The 23,109-nt window shown below is 57.7% G+C and overlaps 1 protein-coding gene across 1 annotated transcript; it reads left to right on the top strand.

Moving 5' to 3' along the window:
- The first annotated feature begins 9,929 nt into the window (after positions 1-9,929).
- Positions 9,930-21,007, top strand: Sema6b (semaphorin 6B). Its single transcript, XM_051139609.1, has 17 exons — positions 9,930-10,204; positions 10,923-11,075; positions 11,168-11,291; positions 11,972-12,032; positions 12,156-12,218; positions 12,481-12,582; positions 12,916-13,006; positions 13,985-14,104; positions 15,018-15,106; positions 16,243-16,460; positions 17,019-17,150; positions 17,699-17,848; positions 18,354-18,536; positions 18,626-18,775; positions 19,137-19,214; positions 19,354-19,412; positions 19,835-21,007. The coding sequence occupies exons 2-17, from the start codon at positions 10,952-10,954 to the stop codon at positions 20,749-20,751; spliced, it is 2,661 nt and encodes an 886-aa protein (XP_050995566.1). The 5' UTR covers positions 9,930-10,204; positions 10,923-10,951; the 3' UTR covers positions 20,752-21,007.
- The last annotated feature ends 2,102 nt before the right edge of the window (positions 21,008-23,109 follow it).

Raw genomic sequence — 23,109 nt, 5'->3', positions numbered from 1 at the left:
CACACACACAGTAGATGCTCTTGAGGTTATCCACCCCAGTGTGCAAAAAAGCCCGAGCTGCTGTGGCATAGTAGGTGCTCAAGAGGCACACACAAGGTGATAGAAATCCACAAAATACCTTAGTTACAGTGTACACCTTAGGCACTCAATAAGTGTTCCTGTAATTTTCTGAACGAATGAGCAAGTACCTGGGCTATAATGTATACCACAACTGCTCAATAAAGTTGCTCTCAGAGTCATTCAGATGTGCAAAGCACCTGTTGTTATACACACAGTAGGTGCTTAATAAGTGCTCCTAAAATCGTTGTTTTACTAGATACTCCTCCTCACTTTTGGCAAGAAGGTCCCCATTGCTGCCTTGCCTTACCTGTGGGGAAAGTTGGTGACTTCCGGCTCATCCTGAAACCAACTGGGCCTCAGTTTCCCCCTCAATGCAAGGAAGTAGCCCTTGACAGCATTCATAGGTATACCAGGCTACGTTCTAGAACCTGGGGACACTGCGGTGGGCAGGACAGAGCTGGGCCCTGGCCTTGGGTGGGAATAGACCAGAGCAGAAAGACAGAGGAGGGGGGTGGCAAAAGCCGGGGTGCTCCGTGGATGAAGGCCAGGAGTATAGCAGGGTCAACCCACATCCCAGACAGACAGGGAGCTCCAAGAACTATGCTTAAAAGCTAGGGTTCGAATCTCCACCCCACATGCCCTGGGGGACTCATCGGCCAATCTAGGTCCCCAGGACCTCAATGTCCTCACTCAGAGAGAAGGTAGCAACAGCCCTGTTCAGGAATCCAAGAGCAGCATACAGCAGGTGCCTAATATAGGCCCCAGTGATCTTTAGAACTCTGTACACCCCGAGGGTTTCTGGTTTTTTTGCTATTTTGTTGGTTGTGTTCCGTGGCTTCCTGGGGGTTGCTGGTGGCCTCGGGTGGTGACCACATGCCCCATCCCTACTCACCCCTACCCCATGAGTCTCCCAACAGTGAGAGAAGTCCCAGGAGGGTCCCAGGGTTTAAGGAGGGTCCCTGAGAGACACCCCTGCCCCCCCCCCGCACCAGGGGTCAAAGGACAGGGGCAAGAAAGGGTCAGAGCCAGCCGCAGCCCTCCCCCACCCTGGGCAGCGTGAGCTCCGGGGACCAGCTGGGCGGACTGAGCGGCGCATCTGTCGCCAGAGCAGCTGCAGCCCCGGGGTTGGGGGGGGGGTACTGGGGGACACGCACACTCGCGTCTGCGCCTCTCAGCTGCCACCTCGGGCTGGGAGGACACCCCAACCCGCCCGACCCTGAGCCTCTCCCCGGAGGCCTTCGCCCCCCACGTGCCTCTTCGGGGAGGGGGCTTCAGGGAGAGCTTGACGTCACGAGAGGCCTCAGCCAATCGCAGCTGTCTTTTGAGAGCCCCGGGGGGATTCCCTGGTCACAGCCTGGACCCGAAGTGACATCGGGTTCTGCGAAGCAAAGATGACCCTCCTACCCTCCCAAGCTTGGCCTCCACGAGCGACTGACATAGACGGGAAAACTGAGTCAGGGAACTGTCGGGTTAGGGACCCCTGTGGCCCATTGCAAGTTGGTTGCCAAGCTCCAGATGGGCCCAGAGAGGGTCTGGGAGCTGCCTGGCGTCACACAGCAAGCAAGGGAGGAGAGGGACACGCGGGTCGCGCAGAGGCCGGAGCGGGTCCTCGCTGGGCCCAAGCTCAGCCTCCTCGATCCAGAGTGTCTGAGGCCGACTGTCCCTTCTGGGGTCTATCTAGACCCCCTCGCACCCTAGGGCCGCAACCGGGCCCGGTGGAAAGAAGGTGTCGGTAGCCTCGGGCGTCCACAAAATCCGCAGTGGAATTTCTGCAGCCCGGAGCAGGGCGGGAGCGCTGTGCTGCCGAGGCAGGGGAAACTGAGGCCCAGGGGGACGGTTCTTTCCGGATCCCCACAGCTGAAGGAAGGGGTACTGCTACTGACTCTGGAGGCCTCAGGCAAGGTCCTTCCTCCCTGACTTTCCATGGCCATCAGATCAGCGCCGAGACCGACCGGAGCCGGCTGGGGGAGGGCGGTTTGACCTCCCTGTCCCGTCTGTGAAAGAGGCGTCATTCATGACCATGGGGCCTTTGTTCAGACAGGTCTCCCTAGGGCCAGGCCCTCCCCGCACCCCCACTCTGCCCTGCACTCCCTGACAGATCCACCCATGGTCCCTCAGTGTCCCCCTCGAGGAGGCCACTGAGCCCCCTGCACCTCGACTTCTGGTCACCTTGACAGGTCCCTGCCAACCCTCCCTCCCCGTCCCCCGTCCTCCCCCTCCCCTTGTCCCTGCGCTCAATAAATGTTTGCGGGATAGATGGATCACAGGCCAAGCTGAACAAGCCGAGGTCTGGCACCATCCTCTGCCTCAGTTTCTCCACAGAAGCTGTGTCTTGGCTAATATGCTGGAGACAGCAACGCTGATAAGCCACGCAGAGGCCTCAACCTAGTGGCCACAGTTCCATCCCCTCAGGGTGTCCACAGGTCAGAGAGTTCAGACCCTGACACCCTCAAGCCCTACTGTTCCCAGACAGCTCAGAGTCCCAACCTCCCGTTGAAAGTCCTCAGCGGGATGGGCCCCGCGGGTCACACAAGCAAAAGCAATTTTTGGAGTGTTTACTGTCTACAGGAGACGCCAGGAGGTGAGGCAATACCTAGCTCAGTTGGAGAGGTTTGTATTCAGAGTCAAGGCTGAGGTGCAGAGGGGCTTCGAACTGAAGGAAATGTAGGCACCGGAAAGAGATGATTTGCTGTGCTAATGTCCCTAAGGAAGTGAGTGTTAAAAGGCGTGCACTCCGTGAGTTCCGGGCTAGGCTTAGAATCTTTTTTTTTTTTTTTTTAATTTGTTTTTCCAGATAGGGTTTCTCTGTGTAGCCTTGGCTGTCCTGGACTCGCTTTGTAGACCAGGCTGGCCTTGAACTCACAGCGATCTGTTTGCATCTGCTTCTCCAGGGCTGGGATTAAAGGCATGCGCCACCACGGGTTTAGCCTTAGAGTCTTAGGCAATCATTACATATAAATAAAGGAGATCTTGGTTTGACTCAATGATATCATGAGCCACAGGGACCGTGGGACCTAACCCCATGTCTATAAGGTTCCCGTGGGCGGGTGGCCAGTCAGATAAGTTGGAAATTCACTAAAATGTACAATAGCAAAGCACCTATGGTATATTGGAGATGCCCAGAGTCAGAACAGCGCCCAGTTCAGTGCGGGAACCGATGGTCTTTAGAGTCACCCTTATGGGAAGAGGTTCCAGGCAGAAGGGGGGAAAACTGAGGCCAGGGATGGTGAGGCGCCCCCTCCCGTCCTTGCTCCGTTCCACAACGATCCACTCCGGGTTTTGCAAGTCTCCGAGCTCGGGTGCTGGGGGCGGAGGTGGCGGAGCCGCGAGTCGCAGCGGCGGCGGCAGAGATGCGGCCCCGGCCCGGACACCGCGCTGCGCCCCCGCGGGAGCCGCCCGCGCGTGGGAGCCCGGGCTGAGGCGCTGCGGGGCCGGGGCCGAGCCGGGCAGGTGCTCGGCCTGCGCTGGAGGTGAGTGTAGGAACGGGCATTGGGACAGACGCGGGGACGCACCTTGGACAGATGCACCGGGGACAGATGCAGCGGGGACAGATGCGGGGACGAACGCAGGGACAGATGAGGGGACAGATGCACTAGGGACGCACGCACCGGGCGCGCACAGGCCGCGGGCGCCTCGTGCAGCGACACTGGCCCGGGGCCCCCGCGTGCGGTCGCCGCTCCTGCGCCCTGGGCGGGGCTAACGGGCTGCGCAGCGGGCGGGGATTGCAGCCAAGGCCGGGGCTCATCGGGCCGGGGCACGGACAGTGGCTTTGAATTGTTGGGGCGACAGCCTGAGGGTGGGGGCGGGGGGGGGGGCGGGACACACAGCTGCGACCTCCCGTGGGTCCCCACGCGGCCTTGTGCACCAGCTGCACCCCGAGCTCCCCGGTCCTCACCGTCCGCGCAACTGGAGTGGGGGGGGGGCGCATAGGCCGCGGCCAACGCCCCCGCTGCAGCACGTCCTTAAGAGGGGCGGCCGCGGCCCCCCCAAAGCCCGACAATGGGACAAAGGAGCGTCTCTAGCAGCCGCGCGGGGTGGGTGCCACCGTGGCCCCCCTGGCAGACCGCGGCGCTGATTGGTCCCTGGGGCGGGGGTCACGTGCCCCATCCTGCTCTCCACTGCCGACTTTGGGGCGCCTCCCCAGGGCCGCTGCCAGGCCGAACCCCCACCCCGGCCTCAGATGGCAAATTCTAGGCCTGCGACAACCCTGAGATCGGGAGGGACTCGTGGATCCCAGTTTTTCTCCGCCTGGGGTCCGTCACCCCGCCTGAGGTCTGTGTCACCCCCTCCTGAGGTTTGTCACCCCCGCCTGAGGTCTGTGTGTGTCCTCCAGGTCTGTGACACCCCATCTGAGATTGCCAGATCTCTGTCAAACCGCCTGAGGTTTGTGTCACCCCCACCTGAGATCTTTGTCACCCCCATCTGAGGTCTGTGTCACCTCCACCTGAGGTCTGCTTTGCTCTCCAGGTCTCCGGCAGCCTGGCAGAGGGGTCTGTGGCAGAGGTCTGTCTGTGTCACACCGCCTGACGTCTCTGTCACCTCCCAAGTTCTTATCTTTTACCCACCCAACAACCCCTACCCCAAGCTGAGTGTTACTGAGTCGGGACCCCCAATATTGGAGGCCAGCAAGCTCTGGCTGGAGGACTTGGGCCCTGAGGACAGGATGGCTGGAGGGACGGCCAGAGCGCCTCTGCTTGCTTATAACGCATCTCTTTCTTTCTTTCTCTGTCCCAGACTCGGGTTTTCTGGCCGATTTTCAGGATGCATGATTGCTTTCAGTCTATTTAGAGAGGTTAGAGGTAGGGGAAATCTGGGGTTCAAGGCTTGGACCTAGGCAGGGCCTGATGCTATTTGGTTTGTTGGCTGGCGGCGGCGGTGGGGGTGGGGGTGGGGGGAGGGTCCACTGTTCCCTACTGTGTAGATAGCAGCCTGGGGGCGTCTTTTTATCCGTAGTGTGCCCATTGGCAATGGTATGGTGGCCAAGAGGAGATGGGGGAAACTGAGGCACTGAGTGCCAGCTGGGGCTGCTGGATATTTTGAGGCTCTGAGTCCCAAAGCAAGAAAGGGAGCCCCTGCTCTTTCCATCAACTGAAAACCAAGTGATTGCGCGTGCCTGTCCCCTCCGCTCCGAGGGTGGCCATGGATGTCTAGGGCCCTAGTAGGAAGTGGATTTGAACTTTTAGCCTTGCTGTTTGTCCGGGGGCAGGTGGTCAGTCAGTGGGCGGTCTCTTCAGGACTGGTTCTGCCCACTTCTCACCCGCTATCTTTTTTCTGGGGCCTCTTGGTCCTCTGTCCTCCAGGGCTTCCAGCCCTAGCCCCTATCTGTCTGTCCGGCTGTCTGTGAGCAGAGGGCAGGCAGGCGGCTGCCCTTGGAGGGGGTGACGTCAGCCTGCGGACAGGTGAACTGGTCCGAAAGGTGACTGACGCCTCCAGGGAAAGCGGGTGTCCTGAGCTGACCCTGGGTGTGGCCTTGAAGGGGGCCAGCTGGGAACAGGGATGCTGCCACTGAGCTGAGAACTAGGAGGACTTCCAGGGGTGGCTGAACTTTCTGAAGTGGGAAGCGAGAACGAAGGCGGGAGCAGGCGCTGCATCCCCAGGGCCACACGGAGCCAGGGAGGGTTATAGAGGAAGTGGAGATGGCGAGGCTTCAGGGCTCCGCTTGTCCTCGAGGAAGGGCCCCTGGGAGCTGAGGCACCGGAGCGAGGCTGCGGCTTCCCGGGACCACGGTGGGTGGGGGACTTTTAACTCAGGTGAGAGGTGAGCCAGGCCGGCCGACGACTACATTTCCCGGGATGCACTTGGTTCAGCCCCAAGGAACTTCCTGAACGCTTTCAAGAGCCCTAAGGGGGATTATGGGTTTGGGGGACAGGGGCGGGGCATCTTGAATGATCTGGAAATTCATTCAGTCACTCAACAAACATTCCCAGGGGCTCCTGAGAGTTCTGGTCTATGTCTTGCCCGGACAGCAATCCTAACTTGTCTATTTGTTCCTCGGGGCTTTTCCAGAGTATGGGAGCGGGGAAACGGAGGCATATCCTAGCCCACTCTGCTGTGTCTAGTCTGGCCTGGAGTGGAGGGAGCAACTAAGCTAAGGAAGTTGCGTGGAGACTGGGCATTGCCGCCAGAGCTGTGACGGATGTGTAGAAGTTAGGCGGGAGGTGGCCACATCTTTTCTGATAGTTACACAAAAGCCCTCGCCAAGAAGTGACCCTGAGTCTAGCGGCAGCGCTTCCAGCAAAGCCTTTCCTCTCCTCTGGGGTTCAATGGCTCCTTGCGTAAAAACAGAGCCCGTGGCCAGGGCGATAGCGCCTGTCCCGGTTGAATCTGCATTCACGTAAGCCAGGTACACCAGCACCGAGACCTTGGAGGAAGGAACAGGGATGCTACAGCTGCGAAGGTCCCCAAGGACGTGGCTTTAGAGCCTTGGGCAGAAGAAGAGGGAAAACAGGATCGTGAGGAGATCACTGCGGCAGAGACGCACCATGCGAAGACTGAGCCCAGTTGCAGGATGCAGGGCTGCAGGGAGTGTGGGCACTGGGCACCCTAGTAGTTGGGGACCACATAGGTTCATGTCCCGGTGCAGCCATTTCCTGGCTGTGCGAGCCCTGGCTCATTCTGACCACTCCGAGCTTCCGTCTTCTCACGGGTGAAAAGTCGGAGCGGCTGCTACCTGAGGGACCAAGGTAGACGTCCTCTGCCCCCCGCCTCCCCCCTACCACAGGGCTTTGAACACAATAGGTGCTCCAGATGTGAGCTAGGAACACAGTAGGTGCTACCTAAGTGTTTCCTGTGGACCCCTTTTCAAAGGGTCTGGTTCATAGGTGCTGGGAAAACATGAAGCAGGGGTTAGGGTGCCAGGACCCCCTGAGGTCACCCAGGCTTGACTCCCACCCAGTGGACGGTTCTCACATCCATGTCATTCTGCCCATGTCTGGCCACCGCTGAGCCCTGAGTCACATGGGACCTCTCACCAGAGTCAGAGACCCATTTCCCGCCTTTGTCTGCTTCAGGCTCATTGGCTGGTACTTCCTGTTCCCAGCACTCCTTGGTAAGCCTCCTCACACCGCCCCCCCCCCCCAACACACAGCACCTCCCCGGGTCACTCTGCATATTTTAGGTGTCCTCCTGTCAGACCTGGGTGGAAACTGAATGGTCATGGTGTTAGCGGTGGACTCTCAGGCCGGCAGAGGACAGGGTCACCTCACTCTGCTCTCTGCCCTGCTGTCCACTGGGATGTGCTGTGTGACCTTGGCCAAGTGGTGTAACCTCTCTGAGCCCTGTGGTTTTACATGGTCCCAGGGCTGATGTGGGCGTGAAATGAGTTCACACCTACGGGGAGGTTTGCATAACATTTATTGATCCATTATTTCTGTATACCTGCTGTAGTGCCAAGGGCTGGGCATCTATGACACTGGACACAGCGATACCCTTGGCCATTTGGCCTATAGTCGGGCTCAGGAAGTCCGGAGTGAGCATGTCTTTGCCAGGGTTGTCTCGTCTCAGAACATTGATTCAGCATACTGCTGTATGCTGGGCTCTTGTTGGTCTCAGCGACACAGCAGTGCCCGCCAGGCCAGACCCCCCACTTCCCAGAGGACACACCAAGCTCAGCTAAGCATCATCGCAGCTAAGCAAATATTGTACACCACTCTACACTTCGATAACTCACTGAGGATGGGTGGAGGCCGGACAGGCTTATATCATGCATGGAGAAACTGAGGCTCCAGTACTGAGGAATCGGGAAGGGGTGGGGTTCGTGCTGAGGGGGATCACAAAGCTGAGCCCCCTCCCCTGCCTGTGCCAAATGGGGCCAACGGGGCAGCTGGGGGGGAGCTGTAAAGGGAGCTGGTAACCAGACCAGGCCAGCAAAGGGGCCCGGCTGCCCGATGGTCACTCGATCCCCCTAGGGATGCCAGCAGCACAGTCAGAACCCTGGGGTAGCGGGCCTGCACGGAGCACCCGGCTTCAGAGGAGGAGGCAGGGGGGTCGCAGTCGGGAGAGAGCTTCTGTGTCCCCTGTGGGATCCACAGAGGCCCAGGAAGGAGGCAGCCGGCTGGGGTCACAGGCCAGGTGAGGGGCGTGGATAGCGCTTGGTGTCCGTGGAATTGGGGGTGGGGGAGCTGAAAGATAGGAGGGCCCTCTCACAGCACCCTCCACCCTCATGGAAGCAAGAAGGACTGAAGATAGATTCAAAGTAGAACTTACTTAAGGAGGTCTTGGGTTGGGGGGGCCAAGGGACAGGGACAGCCCTGGCCTTGGCCCAGGGGGTCTTCAGGCCAAAGCCACTGGGTGGCCATAGAAGGTTGTAGAACACCTATGAATTAGGGGGTGTTCTGCCCCTTGGGACGCCGTCAACATCTGGGACAGTTGTCACGGGAGCCTGGCAGGGAGCGAATGGCAGCCACAGCCTGGGAAGTGGCCATTCCTCCGTCACAGATCCCAGAGCCAGCTGGGTTGTGGTCTGAGTGAGAACCGCAGGCTGGACCTTGGCATCCCGCATACAGGGACCGCGGTTTCCCCACACAGACAGTGAGGTTTGGCTGTCACCCGAAGCCTCTGAAAGCCATTTGTGGGGGAGGTAGGAAGGCAGGTGCTGGGGGGGGGTGCACCCTGGGACGTGCGTGAACACACATGAGGGTGGCCTTCTCACAACTGGGACACGTGCCTGGGTGAACACACACCTGGGAGCACGCGCAGGTGGTCTGACTTCCTGGGGACTTCCGGAGAGAGAGACCTGCCGGAGAGAGAGACCTGCCTGAGAGAGTGGACAGTGGGTGTGTGGCAGACGACTAGGGGGCAGGGGGAGGCAGTGACGTGGGCAGGGTGCAACGCTTAGGGTTGATCATTTATCCCCAAACACTCTAGGAGAGAGCTCTGTGGGCCTGCCTGCTGGCACCTGGGGTCAGCCTGCGCAAAGGCTGTGGGGTGCAGTAGAGTGCTGTAGGAGGAGCAGGGGGTCAAGGGACTGAGAAGGAGGCAGGTGTGGGTCTCCGCTGCAGGGCTGAGGACCGCGGGAGGATGTGGGAGCAATGGAGACCACGGACGGACTCGGCGCCCCCTCGTGTCCAGAGCCTGAAGGCAGGGAGGACAGGGCTTCAGAGCCAGTCTGACGGAGGAGAGAGGCCCATGGTTTCCTCCCATCTGTTGCATGCTTGGAGAATTCTGGTGGAGTCCAAAAATGTGTTACAACTGTGCCATTAACCTGGGACTGGGCTGGGCGGGGCGGGGGCTGGGGGTTGGGGAGTCGGGCAGCGTGACAGGGGAGGGGGGCGTCCTGTGCGGTGCGTCCCGCTGTAGCCAGGAGGGGTGGAGGCACGCCTGAGGCGAAGTAGGATGGAGCACCAGCACGACAGTGATTCGGTGCTCGCGGGTGGCTCTCAGGAAGGCTGAGGTCAGCCTGGTCCACATAGTAAAATTCTGTCTCAAAATTTTTTTTATTTTTATTATCCCTTCTTATTTGGTAGGGAGGTGGTGGTGGTCAGGGGCTCTCATTGGACTCAGACGTCCCCAATGCGGCTCCTGTGGTTGTTGTGTCTGGTGAACTTTGAATCACAGAATCAGACCTTGTCCAGGGATTAAAAAGTAAAAGAGCTGTGGGCGTGGCTTGTGGGTCGAGCCCCACCCCTCAGTGAGGGGCTTGGGGGCGTGGTCAAGGATGGAGCGCCCCCTTCCCCTCCCCCCCACCTAGAATCCCCCAGTGAAGGGTTGGGGGAGGTAACAGGGGTTAAGGGGGCTACAGTGCTGAGGTCAGTTTCCTGGAATCTGGGGTCATGGGGCGGGTACAGGGGGGCAGCACAAGGGAGGAGCCAGTTTACGAAGCTCATAAGGAAGTAGGCCCATGTCTGAAGACACGCATCCTCTGAGTCACAAATCCTGGAAGCCAGGGTCAGGCAGGGGAAGCTGTGCAAGGTCTTCCTGTTTTTTTGGCCCTGACCGTTAGAGCCCGGCGTTCTGGGGCTGATGTTCCTGCTGTCGCCCCCCATCTGCTGGGGCTTGGGATCCCCAAGACTCAAGGGCAGGGCAGGCCAGGGTGACATCTCTGCTGCCTGCATGGGAAAACTGAGACCCAGAGCTTGTTGGAGATTGACAAAGCTGCTGAGAATTCCATGTTGGGTGTCTTGAACCTGGACTGCACCCCTTTCTGGTAGGGAGGTGGTGCCATGACCTGGGGTCCCCAGGTTTCGAGGGGTGGGGTCCCGCGTGTGAATGAGAGCAGAAGAAAGCAGCCCAAGGGGACAGGAAATCAAACGCACCTGCAACCCCGGGACCCTTGCGCACCGGGATGTCCCATGATTCCCATCGCTTATGTTGTGGTTTATAAAATGCTAAGGAGTTTAAATTCTGTTATGTTTTGTTCCGCCTTTGAATTTGGAATCCTGCTGCTCTTTGTTTGTTTGCTTTAATTTTGTTGCCATTTGGTTTTATCACGGGGGCCTTGCTATGTAGACCAGGCTGGCCTAGAACTAATAGTGGTCTTGCCTCACCCTCTCCAGGGATGAGATGACAGGCCTGTGCCACGACGCTAGGCTCTAAAGCTTTTCACGTTTTAATTTGAATGATTTTTTTAAAAAGCTTTTTGAGATTGGATTTTTTAACCGCATGTTTTAAGATAATATCCATTATTGTAATTCTCGTGATTAATTTTTAATTACCTAATGCATTTTGGTTTGCAGCTATTTCCTGAGATTTTTACTCACATGTGGTCGTAAAGTCGCTTGTTAATTAAACAACGCCTGAGCGTCGTTATTATTATCAATGTTATTGTTATTTTATTCTGGGAGGAAGGGAGGGGCTCGCGCGCCCTCTCCCGGCCTCTGGTGGCACTGCAGACCGCGCCACTCCCGGCCATCCTGGCTTTGCAGGTGTCACCTGTGGCCACCTGGTCCTCACCATGTGGACCCCGAGAGTGCCCCCTCTCCTCCCGACCCATCTGCTGCTCCTGCTGTTGCTCCTGGGGGTTGCCCACGGCCTTTTCCCAGAAGAACCGCCTCCACTCAGCGTGGCTCCCAGGGACTGTGAGTCTGGGGGTGATGGGCTGGGGGTGTCGCGGTCTTGGGCGGGCAGGATATTATTTCTAAATGCATTCTCCTTCCACACCTTTTCCTAGACCTGAGCCACTACCCTGTGTTCGTGGGCAGCGGGCCTGGTCGTCCAACCCCTGCAGAGGGTGCTGACGACCTCAACATCCAGCGGGTGCTACGCGTTAACAGGACACTGTTCATCGGGGACAGGTATGCAAATGTTGAGGGGCCCACACAGTAGCACGTTTGACAGGTGCGTGATAGGCCTGCTACTTGGATGGCATGTGTGACTCCATGGTGCTGAATGCTGGTTTAAGGCTATTGAGCCCTGAGTTTAACGGTACTGAGTGTTGGGTGGGTTTTGCTTGCTTTGTTTGAGTCAGGGTCTCACTGTGTAGCCCTGGCTGTCCTAGAACTCGCTATGTAGACCAGGCTAGCTTCAAACTCCCAGAGATCCACCTGCCTTAAGCCTGAGTTTTAAGGGCGCTAGAGTTGACTTGGATGTGTAACTGTTAGGGACAGTGTCTGGGACACAGTTTACTGGGTGCCTAGAGAGAGTGGTGGAGGGGAAGATGCGGCGGCTGCGGGGCCGAGAAGCCATAGCTGGCTTGGTGCTCACAGCCGCCCCCTGGTGGCGGTTTTCCAAAATGCTGAGGCCGGCATGTGTCCAAGCTGTGCGGGTTTAGAGACTAGACCTGGTGGCAACATGCAGGGTGTCGGGGGCGAGTGAGAAAGGGGTGGAGGTGGGGAGATTTCCAAGTCAGAAACCACAGTACAGGCCAGGAATGGTGCGGGTGCCGCATGGCCATCACGTCTACTGTGGTTGGGCTGAAGGTGGCAGGGTTCCCCCCACCCCCACCCCAGTCTCAGGAACCGTGCCCTTCCTGCAGAGACAACCTGTACCAGGTAGAATTGGAGCCGGCCACATCCACGGAGCTGCGGTACCAGCGGGTGAGAAACGGGGTGCTGCACCGGGGCTCTGTGAGGAGAGATGGAGTCAGTCAGCTGGGAGGAGAGGGCTGAGGCATGCTAGGGGGCCACACAGCCCTCACCACACTTTCTCCGTGCGGGCAGAAGCTGACCTGGCGCTCCAATCCCAGCGACATCGATGTGTGCCGGATGAAGGGCAAGCAAGAGGTTAGAGGCGCCTGTCCCTGTCCCTCTCCCTGGCCTGGCCTATCCCCATCCTGCCCTCCCTGGCCATGTTCCGAGTTGGGCCTCAAAGCTCCGTGGCCAGCCTCAAGGGAGGAGTCCGGTGCCTCAGTTGCCACACCCAGTCTACCCAGGCCATGCCCAACCTCCTTCGGTCCTATGCCCCAAACCTCAGTCAGCCTTGACTTTAGAGCGCCCAGGGCACAGGCAACACCCTCCACATCTCCCGCCTTCTTCCCCTCCCCAGGGAGAGTGTCGGAACTTTGTCAAGGTGCTCCTGCTTCGTGACGAGTCCACGCTCTTCGTGTGTGGCTCCAACGCGTTCAATCCTATCTGTGCCAATTACAGTGTGAGTCTCGGCCCTTTCCGAGCCCCCAAGGGAATGCTTCGCCCCCATCTGCCCTGTGCTTCCTCCCAGCCACACACACACCGCTACCCTAGGCCTGCAGGGAGGGCTTCCCCCCCCCCTCCCTCCCCCCCCCCCCCCCGCCCGTTTTTCTTGCAAGACTGACTACAATAGACTTGGGCCCATTCACAGACCAGGAAACTGAGCCTCAGAGAGGCTGACTGACAGAGTCACACAGTAACTAGGGTTTTTTGCCTGGAGTGGAGGACCGGGAAAGCCGGGAGCTGCCAGGCAGGGTGAGGCAAATCTATTGCTCAGACTCTGTCCTCCCTGCAGATGGACACGCTGCAGCCTGTCGGGGACAGCATCAGCGGTATGGCCCGCTGCCCCTATGATCCCAAACACGCCAATGTTGCCCTCTTCTCAGGTATGTCCTGCTGTAGATGTGTCCAGCCTCAAGAGAGGCATTTTTCATGTCTAAAATCTTTTATTTTTTATTTTTTGGTTTTTCGAAACAAGGTTTCTCTGTGTAGCCTTGACTATCCTGGACTCATTTTGTAGACCAGGCTGGCCTCAAACTCACAGTAATCTGCCTGCCTCTGGCCCCAACTCCCACTCCCTATCCTCCACCCACCCCCACCCCCCGGTGCTGGGATTAAAGGTGTGCGCGCCACCACCACCCGGTTTCATGTCTAAAGTCTTGGTCACTCAGAGGCAGCTGGGAAATGGGCCAGATCTAAGCGGATACGGTCAGAATCATCATGGTGGCTAGGCTGAGCTGGAGGAAGACCTTTCACCTGGGACCAATGCTCAGCTGGACTTAGTTTCATCCTGAGTAAGGGACTCAGCCTGGGATCGATTCAGGCTCCTCCGGTCATAGGAGCGTGATGGGATCCAGGCTCAGCATGGTGACACTTCACAACTAGGCTGGGATTATAATTGACCCCCACCCCCCTGGGCCTCCTATTATTGTTATTGTTGTTGTTTTCTTTCTTTCTTTTTTTTTAAAGATTTGTTTATTTATTATGTATACAATGTTCTGTCTGCATGTAGACCTGCAGGCCAGAAGAGAGCACCAGATCACATTATAGATGGTTGTGAGCCACCATGTGGATGCTGGGAATTGAACTCAGGACCTCTAGAAGAGCAGACAGTGCTCTTAACCTCTGAGCCACCTTCCCAGCCTCATTGTTGTCGTTTTCTGACACAGGGGTTCACTGTGTGACCCTAACTGTCCTGGAACTCGCTCTGTAGGCCAGGTAGACCTCAGACTCATGAAGATCCACCTGCCTCTGCCTCCCTGAGTGCTGGGATTCGGGCCTGTGTCACTAAACCTGGGCTTCTCTCTGGGCCTTCTCGGGCTGACCCCACCTGCTTTCCTCACTCCCTGCTCCCCCATATCCAGACGGGATGCTCTTCACAGCCACGGTGACTGACTTCCTAGCCATCGACGCCGTCATCTACCGCAGCCTCGGGGACCGGCCCACGCTGCGCACCGTGAAGCATGACTCCAAGTGGTTTAAAGGTGAGGCCTGTGAGAACAGAGGGCAGACCTTGTAGAGGTGACATTCACCTGATGCATCCCAACCGCGTGACAGTCCCAGAGATCGTGCGAGGAGAGGCTAGGACCTAGGTTTTTGGAATCTGTCGGGGTTTTTTTTGTTTTGTTTTGTTTCATTTTGTTTTGAGACAGGGTTTCTCTGTGTAGCCGTGGTTGTCCTGGACTCGCTTTGTAGACCAGACTGGCCTCGAACTCACAGCGATCCGCCTGCCTCTATCTCCCGAGTGCTGGGATTAAAGGCCTGCGCCACTGCGCCTGGCCTTTTTTTTTTTTTTTTAAAGATTTATTTATTTATTAGTATGTATACAGTGCTCTGCCTGCATATACACGTGCAGGCCAGAAGAGGGCGTCAGATCCCATTATAGATGGTCGTGAGCCACCATGTGGGTGCTGGGAATTGAACTCAGGACCCCTGGAATGACAGTCAGAATTCTTAACCTCTGAGACATCTCTCCAGCCTCTGTTGGGTTTTTTTTTTTTTTTTTTTTTTTTTAATGTCTAGTCTTTTTAAAGATGAAACTAGACGGAAGGTTTTAATGTAAAGTAGAACACGCTGGAGGTGGGTGGCAGAGGAGCCTCACGAGGGGGCAGAGGGAGGGGGACACAGGAGAGGAGACCTCAGAGCTGAGCTCTTCACCAAAGAGCGAGGAAGGCTTCAGAAAATACCACAGCCTGGCATGGGGACAGTGGACACAGTGAGTTTTTGGCTTATGACCCCCCACTCACCTCCAAAAAAGCCAAACTGGGCTCGGTTCATCTTGGCTGAGTGACTAGTCCCTTCCTTACAGTAGAGAGCACAGTACACGCTGATGACATTTATCCCTCAGAGACCCCTTCATGATGACTGAGGCTGGATCCCAACATGTTCTCTCAACAGAGCCTTACTTCGTGCATGCAGTGGAGTGGGGAAGCCACGTTTACTTCTTCTTCCGGGAGATTGCCATGGAGTTTAACTATCTGGAAAAGGTTATGCTGTGACCCCTGAGATGCCTGGGCAGGGGACACTGATCTGGGAGTTCAGGGCAGGGAAGGTGGGCAGGAGGTATATAATCCATGAAACTCCCATGCATGCGAGGAGCCAGCCTTCACAGTGTCCCCTCCAGCCAGGACCAGGTCTCTGAGGGTGAAAGACATTCAAGGAGCAACTGTGGAGCTTGAAGGCTCTGTAGAGAGCAGGGTTGCAGACATTGGTGTCATGTGGCCCCACAGCCTGACTGTCATCTGTCCCTCAACACTGTCTGTCTCAGGACCAGAAACTAAACTATCTATTTTTCAGCCCTTCACAGAACCATCAACCCGAGCCTGCACACAGTCCACCCACCCAGCCATCCACCCACCCAGCCATCCACCCACCCAGCCATCCATCCACCCAGCCATCCATCCACCCACCCACCCATCCACTCATCCATCGATCTCTTCATCCATCCACCCATCCATCATCCATCCACCCACCCATCCATCCATCTATCCATCCACCCATCCATCCATCCACCCATCCATCCATCTATCCATCCACCCATCTATCCATCCACCCACCCATCCATCCATCCACCCATCCACCCATCCATCCATCCATCCATCCATCCATCCATCCATCCATTCTTCTACCCATCTATCCATTTTTCCATCCATCCACCCATCCATCTCTTTTTTTTTTTTTTTAAGATTTATTTATTATGAATACAGTATGATCAGATCACATTATAGATGGTTGTGAGCCACCATGTGGTTGCTGGGAATTGAACTCAGGACCTCTGGAAGAGCAGTCGGTGCTCTTAACCACTGAGCCATCTCTCCAGCCCCACCCATCCATCCATTTCTTCATCCACCCATCCATCTTTTCATCCATCCATCCATCCATCCATCCACCCATCTCTTCATCCATCCATCCACTGATCCCTCACCCAACCATTTCTGTCTTGCATTGGTGCCTGTGCCACCCCATCCCTGCTGTCTGGCATCCAGAGTGCTGTGGGTGGCTGGTCTTCCCTCCCCCTGCACCCCCCCCCCCACCACCTAGTCCTTTGTTACAGAAATTCCCTTGTCCTGCACGGCAGGCAGCAGCCGACTCAGGTTGTTCCTGGTACCTGCTGCTTGTTTAGGTGGTGGTATCCCGTGTGGCCCGTGTGTGCAAAAATGATGTGGGCGGCTCCCCGCGGGTGCTGGAGAAGCAGTGGACCTCCTTCCTGAAGGCCCGCCTCAACTGCTCGGTGCCTGGGGACTCCCACTTCTACTTCAATGTCCTGCAGGCTGTGACGGGTGTGGTGAGCCTGGGTGGCCGTCCGGTGATCCTCGCTGTCTTCTCAACCCCCAGCAATAGGTCAGCAGCCCACACTGGCGGGTGCCTTCTGGGAGGGAGGGGGAGCGGTGTTGCTTGCCCAGAATCCCAGGATTCACACATCCACTCAGCAATGGATGCCTATGTGTTAGGTGGCATCCTCTGTGACAAGTGGGGGGTGGGGTGGGGGAGAAGTGGGCAAGGAACAAAAGAGACAGCCAGGGTCCTCTTGTCCTACCTGACACGCCAGGAAAGGATCCTGAAGGGGGGACATTGGGGAGTGGGAGAGAGGACAGCGCAGGGGAAGGTTCAGAGACTGTGCTGGTGGGAGGAAGGAGGTTCATGTGGCAGGCGCGGAGGGAGACAGTGTGGAGGATGTCACCGTGCAGCAGGGCCTCCTCGACGTGGGTCAGATAGCGTGAAGGAGCAATAGGCAAATGGAGACTGAATGCCTGCAAAGGCCCCGAGGCAGAGGCTCTTGGGGAGACTGTGCAGTGGCGGGAGCAGTTACACAAATACACGCTGACATTTGCACACTGACGTACGTGACGCCAAAAGTCATGCGATGTCCGTCTCAGCGTTGTCTCTCGCCCTCTACAGCATCCCCGGCTCGGCTGTCTGCGCCTTCGACATGAACCAAGTGGCTGCTGTGTTCGAAGGTCGCTTCCGAGAGCAGAAGTCCCCTGAGTCCATCTGGACGCCAGTGCCTGAAGACCAAGTGCCACGGCCCAGGTGACGGAGGCTTCCATCTTCACAGGGTGCCCGAGGACTGTCCCGCTCCCACAGAGGCTGGGCTTGGGGGAGGTCAGCCCAGCTCGCCATGTTGGATGAGGAGGCGATGGAGGGGGACCGTGAGAAGCTTGTGGAACATGCAGCACTGGGAGACACTGGGAAGAACCAGGCCTTAGTCAGTGACCTTCATTTGCTGAGGGAAAAGCTAGGCAGAGGCTATAGCTAGCCTGTGTGAGGCCCAGGGGGAGACCGGACCAGAATGTACCAAGTCAGAGCTGGGAGCCATTCAAATTGGGGCCCCAGGCGGGTGGTGGTGGCGCAGGCCTTTAATTCCAGCACTCAGGAGGCAGAGGCAGGCGGATCACTGTGAGTTCGAGGCCAGCCTGGTCTACAAAGCGAGTCCAGGATAGTCAAGGCTACACAGAGAAACCCTGCCCCCCAAAAACCAAAACCGAACAAACAATCAAATTGTGCCCCAGATGCTCCACTGAAGCAGAGCCCCATTATGGGGTCCCAGCATCCTTCCTGACTCCCCTGTGTTCCCCCAGGCCCGGATGCTGCGCGGCTCCTGGCATGCGGTACAATGCATCCAGTGCCCTGCCTGATGAGATCCTCAACTTTGTGAAGACCCATCCACTGATGGACGAGGCTGTACCCTCCCTGGGCCATGCACCCTGGATTGTGAGGACTCTGATGCGGTCAGTGCTGGTGATGGGGGCACCCTAGCCTGGCATGGTGGGAGGGGGGACAGGTCCTGGTTCAGGGCCTTTATTTATTGAGGGATCTGCTGGGCAAGGACAGCCTGGCACAAGAGCATGTGGCAGGACATAGCCTGACTTGTTGGTGTTGGGTCCATCAGCATGCAAATGTCAGTGTGTATTTGTTTTTATATATATATATATATATATATATATATATATATATTATATATTATATATTATATATTTTTGGGGGGAGGGGTTTGAGACAGGGTTTCTCTGTGTAGCCTTGACTGTCCTAGACTCACTTTGTAGACCAGGCTGTCTTCAAACAGAGCAATCCACCTGCTTCTGCCTCCCAAGTGCTGGGATTAAAGGCATGCGCCACCACGCCCAGCATCAGTGTGTATTTGTGTAACTACTCCTGCACCCCACAGGTCAGGGGATGGGAGGCCTTTGGGAGCTTCAGGACAAACCTGACCTCCAAGTCCATCTTGCGTTCCAGGCACCAGCTAACCCGAGTGGCTGTGGATGTGGGTGCAGGCCCATGGGGCAACCAGACAATAGTCTTCCTTGGCTCCGAGGTTGGCACAGTCCTCAAATTCCTCGTGAGGCCCAACTCCAGTGTCTCAGGGACTGCTGGGCCCAGCATCTTCCTGGAGGAGTTCGAGACCTACCGGCCAGACAGGTCTCTGGGGACATAGCCAGGGAAGTGGGAGTGGCTGGCTGAACACCAGGGTGGGCACACCAGCCTCACTCACCACCCTGTGTGCCCAGGTGTGGACGACCCGGCAGTGGTGGTGAGTGGGGGCAGCGGTTGCTGAGTCTAGAACTGGATGCAGCCTCCGGTGGCCTGCTGGCAGCTTTCCCCCACTGTGTGGTTCGTGTGCCTGTCGCCCGCTGCCAGCTGTACTCAGGGTGCATGAAGTGAGTGCCCTCCCCCCAAACACAGGGCTGGCGCAGGGTGGGAGGCAAAGGGAAACGCTTTGATTCCTGAGAGGCAAACTGGGCAAGGAACAGCCGTGCAAAGGCCCTGGGGCAGGATGGAGCCTGCATTGGAGGAGCAATAAGGACACTGTGTGGCGGCTGCTGGGAGGACAGGTTATGTGGGCTCAGACTCCAACCCAGCCTGTGGGCTATGCTTCAGACCTGGGCATCCGTTTTCTTGTGTGGAAATTGGAGAGGAAGTAGTCCAGGCCTCCAAGACTCATTCTGAGTCGGCCACAGCTGGGGTGACTGGAAGACCCGTCGCCCAGGTCCCCTGACTGGCTTTTCCGTGCTCACCTAGGAACTGTATTGGCAGCCAGGATCCGTACTGTGGATGGGCCCCCGACGGTTCCTGTATCTTTCTCAGACCAGGAACCAGGTATGTATGGGGAAGGGGGACACGTGGGGGGCCGTGTCTGACAACCGATGGTCTGTGCTCCCCTTCCCTGTGCTGTGCTGCTAGGCGTGGAAGGGCTATCTGTGCTAAGTCAACTTCTATTCCCTTATCCCCACTTCAGTGCTGCGTTTGAGCAAGATGTATCTGGGGCCAGCACCTCTGGCTTAGGGGACTGCACTGGTAAGCCGAGAAAGGGATTCCCCTGTATGTTGTGACACCATCCAGGGTCATTCCGTGCTGGGGGTGGGGGTGAACACATCACAGACTTCCTGAGTGAGGTGGAAACCGTGGAAGACTGGGCAACGCTCAGTGATCAATCACGGGCGCCCTCTGGTGGCTGATGCAGGGAGGGGTGAAAATGAGAGCCACCTGAAGAGAAAATGCCGTTTTTTTCAGAGAGAGAGAAAAAAAAAAAAAAAAAAAAAAAAAAAAAAAAAAAAAAAATCGACATGGGGTCCTGGCTCAGGCTTACAGCCCCTGCGTAGAATTCCTTTGTGAGGGGGTGAGGGCGTGGTCATGGATGAGACCGCCCAGAATGGGGCGTGGCGCAGTGCCTTTCCAGGATCAGACCTCACAGCCTCCTTCTCGCCGTCTGTTCCCAGGACTCTTGCGCGCTAGCCTCTCAGATGAGCGCGCAGGGCTGGTGTCGGTGAACCTGCTGGTGACGTCCTCGGTGGCGGCGTTCGTGGTGGGAGCCGTAGTGTCCGGCTTCAGCGTGGGCTGGTTCGTGGGTCTCCGCGAGCGGCGGGAGCTGGCCCGGCGCAAGGACAAGGAGGCTATCCTGGCGCACGGCGGCGGCGAGGCAGTGCTGAGCGTGAGCCGGCTTGGCGAGCGCAGGGGGACGGGGCCCGGGGGTCGTGGAGGAGCCGGCAGCGGCCCCGGGGGTCCCCCAGAGGCCCTGCTAGCCCCACTCATGCAGAACGGCTGGACGAAGGCGGCGCTGCTGCACGGTGGCCCTCACGACCTGGACTCTGGGCTCCTGCCCACCCCGGAACAGACGCCGCTGCCCCAGAAGCGCTTGCCCACGCCGCACCCACACGCCCACGCCCTGGGGCCGCGAGCCTGGGACCACAGCCACGCGCTGCTGTCCGCCTCAGCCTCCACCTCCCTTCTGCTGCTGGCGCCCGCCCGCGCCCCCGAGCAGCTCCCGGTGCCGGCCGAGCCGGGCCCCGAAGGTCGCCTCTGCGCCCCCAGACCCGGCCGGGCCTCGCACCCAGTCGACTTCCCACTCACGCCCCACGCCAGCCCGGACCGCCGGCGGGTGGTGTCCGCACCCACAGGCCCCTTGGACCCATCGGCTGGCGATGGCCTGCCTGGGCCGTGGAGCCCACCCGCGACCAGCAGCCTGCGGAGGCCCGGTCCCCACGGACCTCCCGCAGCCGCGCTGCGGCGCACGCACACATTCAACAGCGGGGAGGCCCGGCCCGGAGGTCACCGTCCACGCCGCCACCCACCCGCGGACTCTACGCACCTGCTGCCCTGCGGGGCAGGCGAGCGGACTGCACCCCCAGTGCCCTAGGCCGGGCATACGCCTCGACGGTGCCAACCACAGAGACCGGGGCACCAGCCCAGGTCACTGAGCCCTGCCAGTGCCGAGTGGGGTGCGTTTGTCCTCCACGCATGCGCGTGGGGATCCCCTCGCCACAGGGAAGCACAAGACCCTCCGTCCTGGAGGGTGCAGGACACGGAGCCCCCGGGGTGGGCGGGAGGAGGCCGACCTTTGACCTTCTGCGCATAGACTTTGATTTTTGTTTATTTCGAGTTGGGTTTTTTTTTTTTTTTTTTTTTCTAATAAATTGCACAGCCCCATTCTTGGGGTGGCGGCCGGGATGGGGGGGTTGAGGACGTGGGGTGAGGGAAGGCAGAGCTGCAGACATAAGCCTTCCCCGCCTCAACACATCCTTCTCAGAAGGGACCCCCCTCCCCGGTCCTGGGCCCCTGCGTGTGTGGGTGCGTGTCCGTGTGCATGGCCTGTTTGTGTGCAAGGGCCCAGGACAGATGTGTGTGTGTGCGTGTGTGTGAGACAGGGCTGCCGTGGGTGTGCGTGTGTGCGACTCGGAATGTGGGTGATGGCGCCCTCAGAGACCCTGGCATTGGCTGAGCCAATGTTCGGACTTCCGGAGAGAAGCCCAGGGGAGGGCCTCCGAGGTGCCGGTTTGGAGTTCAAATTCTACTCCTGCAGAGGGGACCTGGGGGGTCCAGGCTGGGAGATGGAGTAACCTGCTTTTAAAGGGCTTGTGGGGGTCTTGTGGGGGGATGGAGGTGGGCAGACCCCCCTGTAAATACAGCCCTGGGGTGGTCAGAGAGGCCCATGCCACCCGTCTCCCCTTGTGACGTCCAGTCTTTGACCGCCAGTTGACCGTGCATGCCACGTGGCCAGCTGAGTCCAGGACCCTCCCCAGCCCTACCCCCGTCAATAAAACTCTGTTTACATCCACCGGCCCCCTCGACTCTGGGTCAGTTGTTTCCTGGGGTGACTGGGAACACTTGCGGGGGGGGGGGGGGACAAAGACCGCTCGCAAACAAATAGGGGTTTAGCCTCTTAGAATCCGGGGTGGGAGGAGAGGTCGTGGCAAGGTGTGAAGACCTAGGAAACTTTAATAACGTTGAAATGCTAACACGGAGGAATGAGCTGGGTGTTGGGGAGATGGGTCAGTCGGCAAAAACACTTTCTACCCAAGCATGAAGACTTGAGTTTGAGTTCCTTTGTCCTCACACAAAAATCTAGGTATGGCCAGGCATGGGTGGTGGCGCTTGTCTTTAATCCCAGCACTTGGGAGGCAGAGGCAGGCGGATCGCTGTGAGTTCGAGGCCAGCAAGTGAGTCTAGGACAGCCACAGAGAAACCCTGCCTCGAAAAAAAAAAAATCTGGGTATGGTGGCGTGTGCCTGTAGTTTTAGCACTGGGGAGGCAGAGACAGGAAAATCCCTGGGGCTCTCTGGCCTCTGGCAGCTCAGCCTAGTCCAAACAGGGAGAGGCCCTGCCTCAATGAACCAGGTGGAGAGCACCTGAGCAAGAGACTAAACATCAACCTATTTGGCCTGTGCAAGTGTGTGTGCATGTGCCAAGCATGCGTGCAGCCAAAGTTTTCCTCAAAGGCAAATTCATACCTTCAAAATGCATTTTGCCATTGTAGGGTTTTGTTTTGTTTTGCTTTGTTTTTTTGAGACAGGGTTTCTCTGTGTAGCTTTGGCTGCCCTGGACTCACTGTGTAGACCAGGCTGGCCTCGAACTCACAGAGATCCGCCTGCCTCTGCCTCCGGAGCGCTGGGATTAAAGGCGTGCGCCACCACGCCTGGCTGTTTTTGTTGTTGTTTGTTTGACAGTCTCATTATGAAGCCCAGGCTGATGTCAAAACAGAAGTGAACATCCTACCCCTGTACCTCAACCCCTGAGTGCTGTGATGACAAGTGTGAGGCACCACGCTGTGTCTTTACAACAGACACGTGCACACACTGCACTTCACAGAGAAACAGAATTATCAAAGGGATCTCTTGAAAAAACAGAGTTCAGCTGTGCAGGTGAGGAAACTGAGTCCAGAAGAACCCGAGCCACCTTGCTTTGGTTCCTTTTTTTTTTTTTTTTTTTTTTTTTCGAGACAGGGTTTCTCTGTGTAGCCGTGGCCATCATGGACTCGCTTTGTAGACCAGGCTGGCCTCGAACTCACAGCGATCCGCCTGCCTCTGCCTCCCGAGTGCTGGGATTAAAGGCGTGCGCCACCACGCCCGGCTTCTTGCTTTGATTCCTTGATCTCAAAATCAGAGCCCTGCAGTGTTCCTTGCTCGATAGGAAAGCTAATTGAGCAGAAAAAGAAAACAACAACGTTATCTGGTATGCTGGACCAGAGAGCTTTCCCATTGCGCTTCCTGGTGTTCCC

This window comes from Acomys russatus, chromosome 31, assembly GCF_903995435.1.
Source record: "Acomys russatus chromosome 31, mAcoRus1.1, whole genome shotgun sequence".
Lineage (NCBI taxonomy): Eukaryota > Metazoa > Chordata > Mammalia > Rodentia > Muridae > Acomys > Acomys russatus.
Note: the sequence above shows the minus strand (reverse complement) of the source record. Positions and strands in the feature narration are given on the sequence as shown.

Bases quoted from the DNA above. Each gene is read 5' to 3' on its own strand.
- Sema6b (XM_051139609.1), top strand. From the start codon at position 10,952: ATGTGGACCCCGAGAGTGCCCCCTCTCCTCCCGACCCATCTGCTGCTC. The intron at 17,849-18,353 runs GTCAGTGCTGGT...CTTGCGTTCCAG, and splicing joins ATTGTGAGGACTCTGATGCG to GCACCAGCTAACCCGAGTGG. The intron at 19,413-19,834 runs GTAAGCCGAGAA...GTCTGTTCCCAG, and splicing joins TGGCTTAGGGGACTGCACTG to GACTCTTGCGCGCTAGCCTC.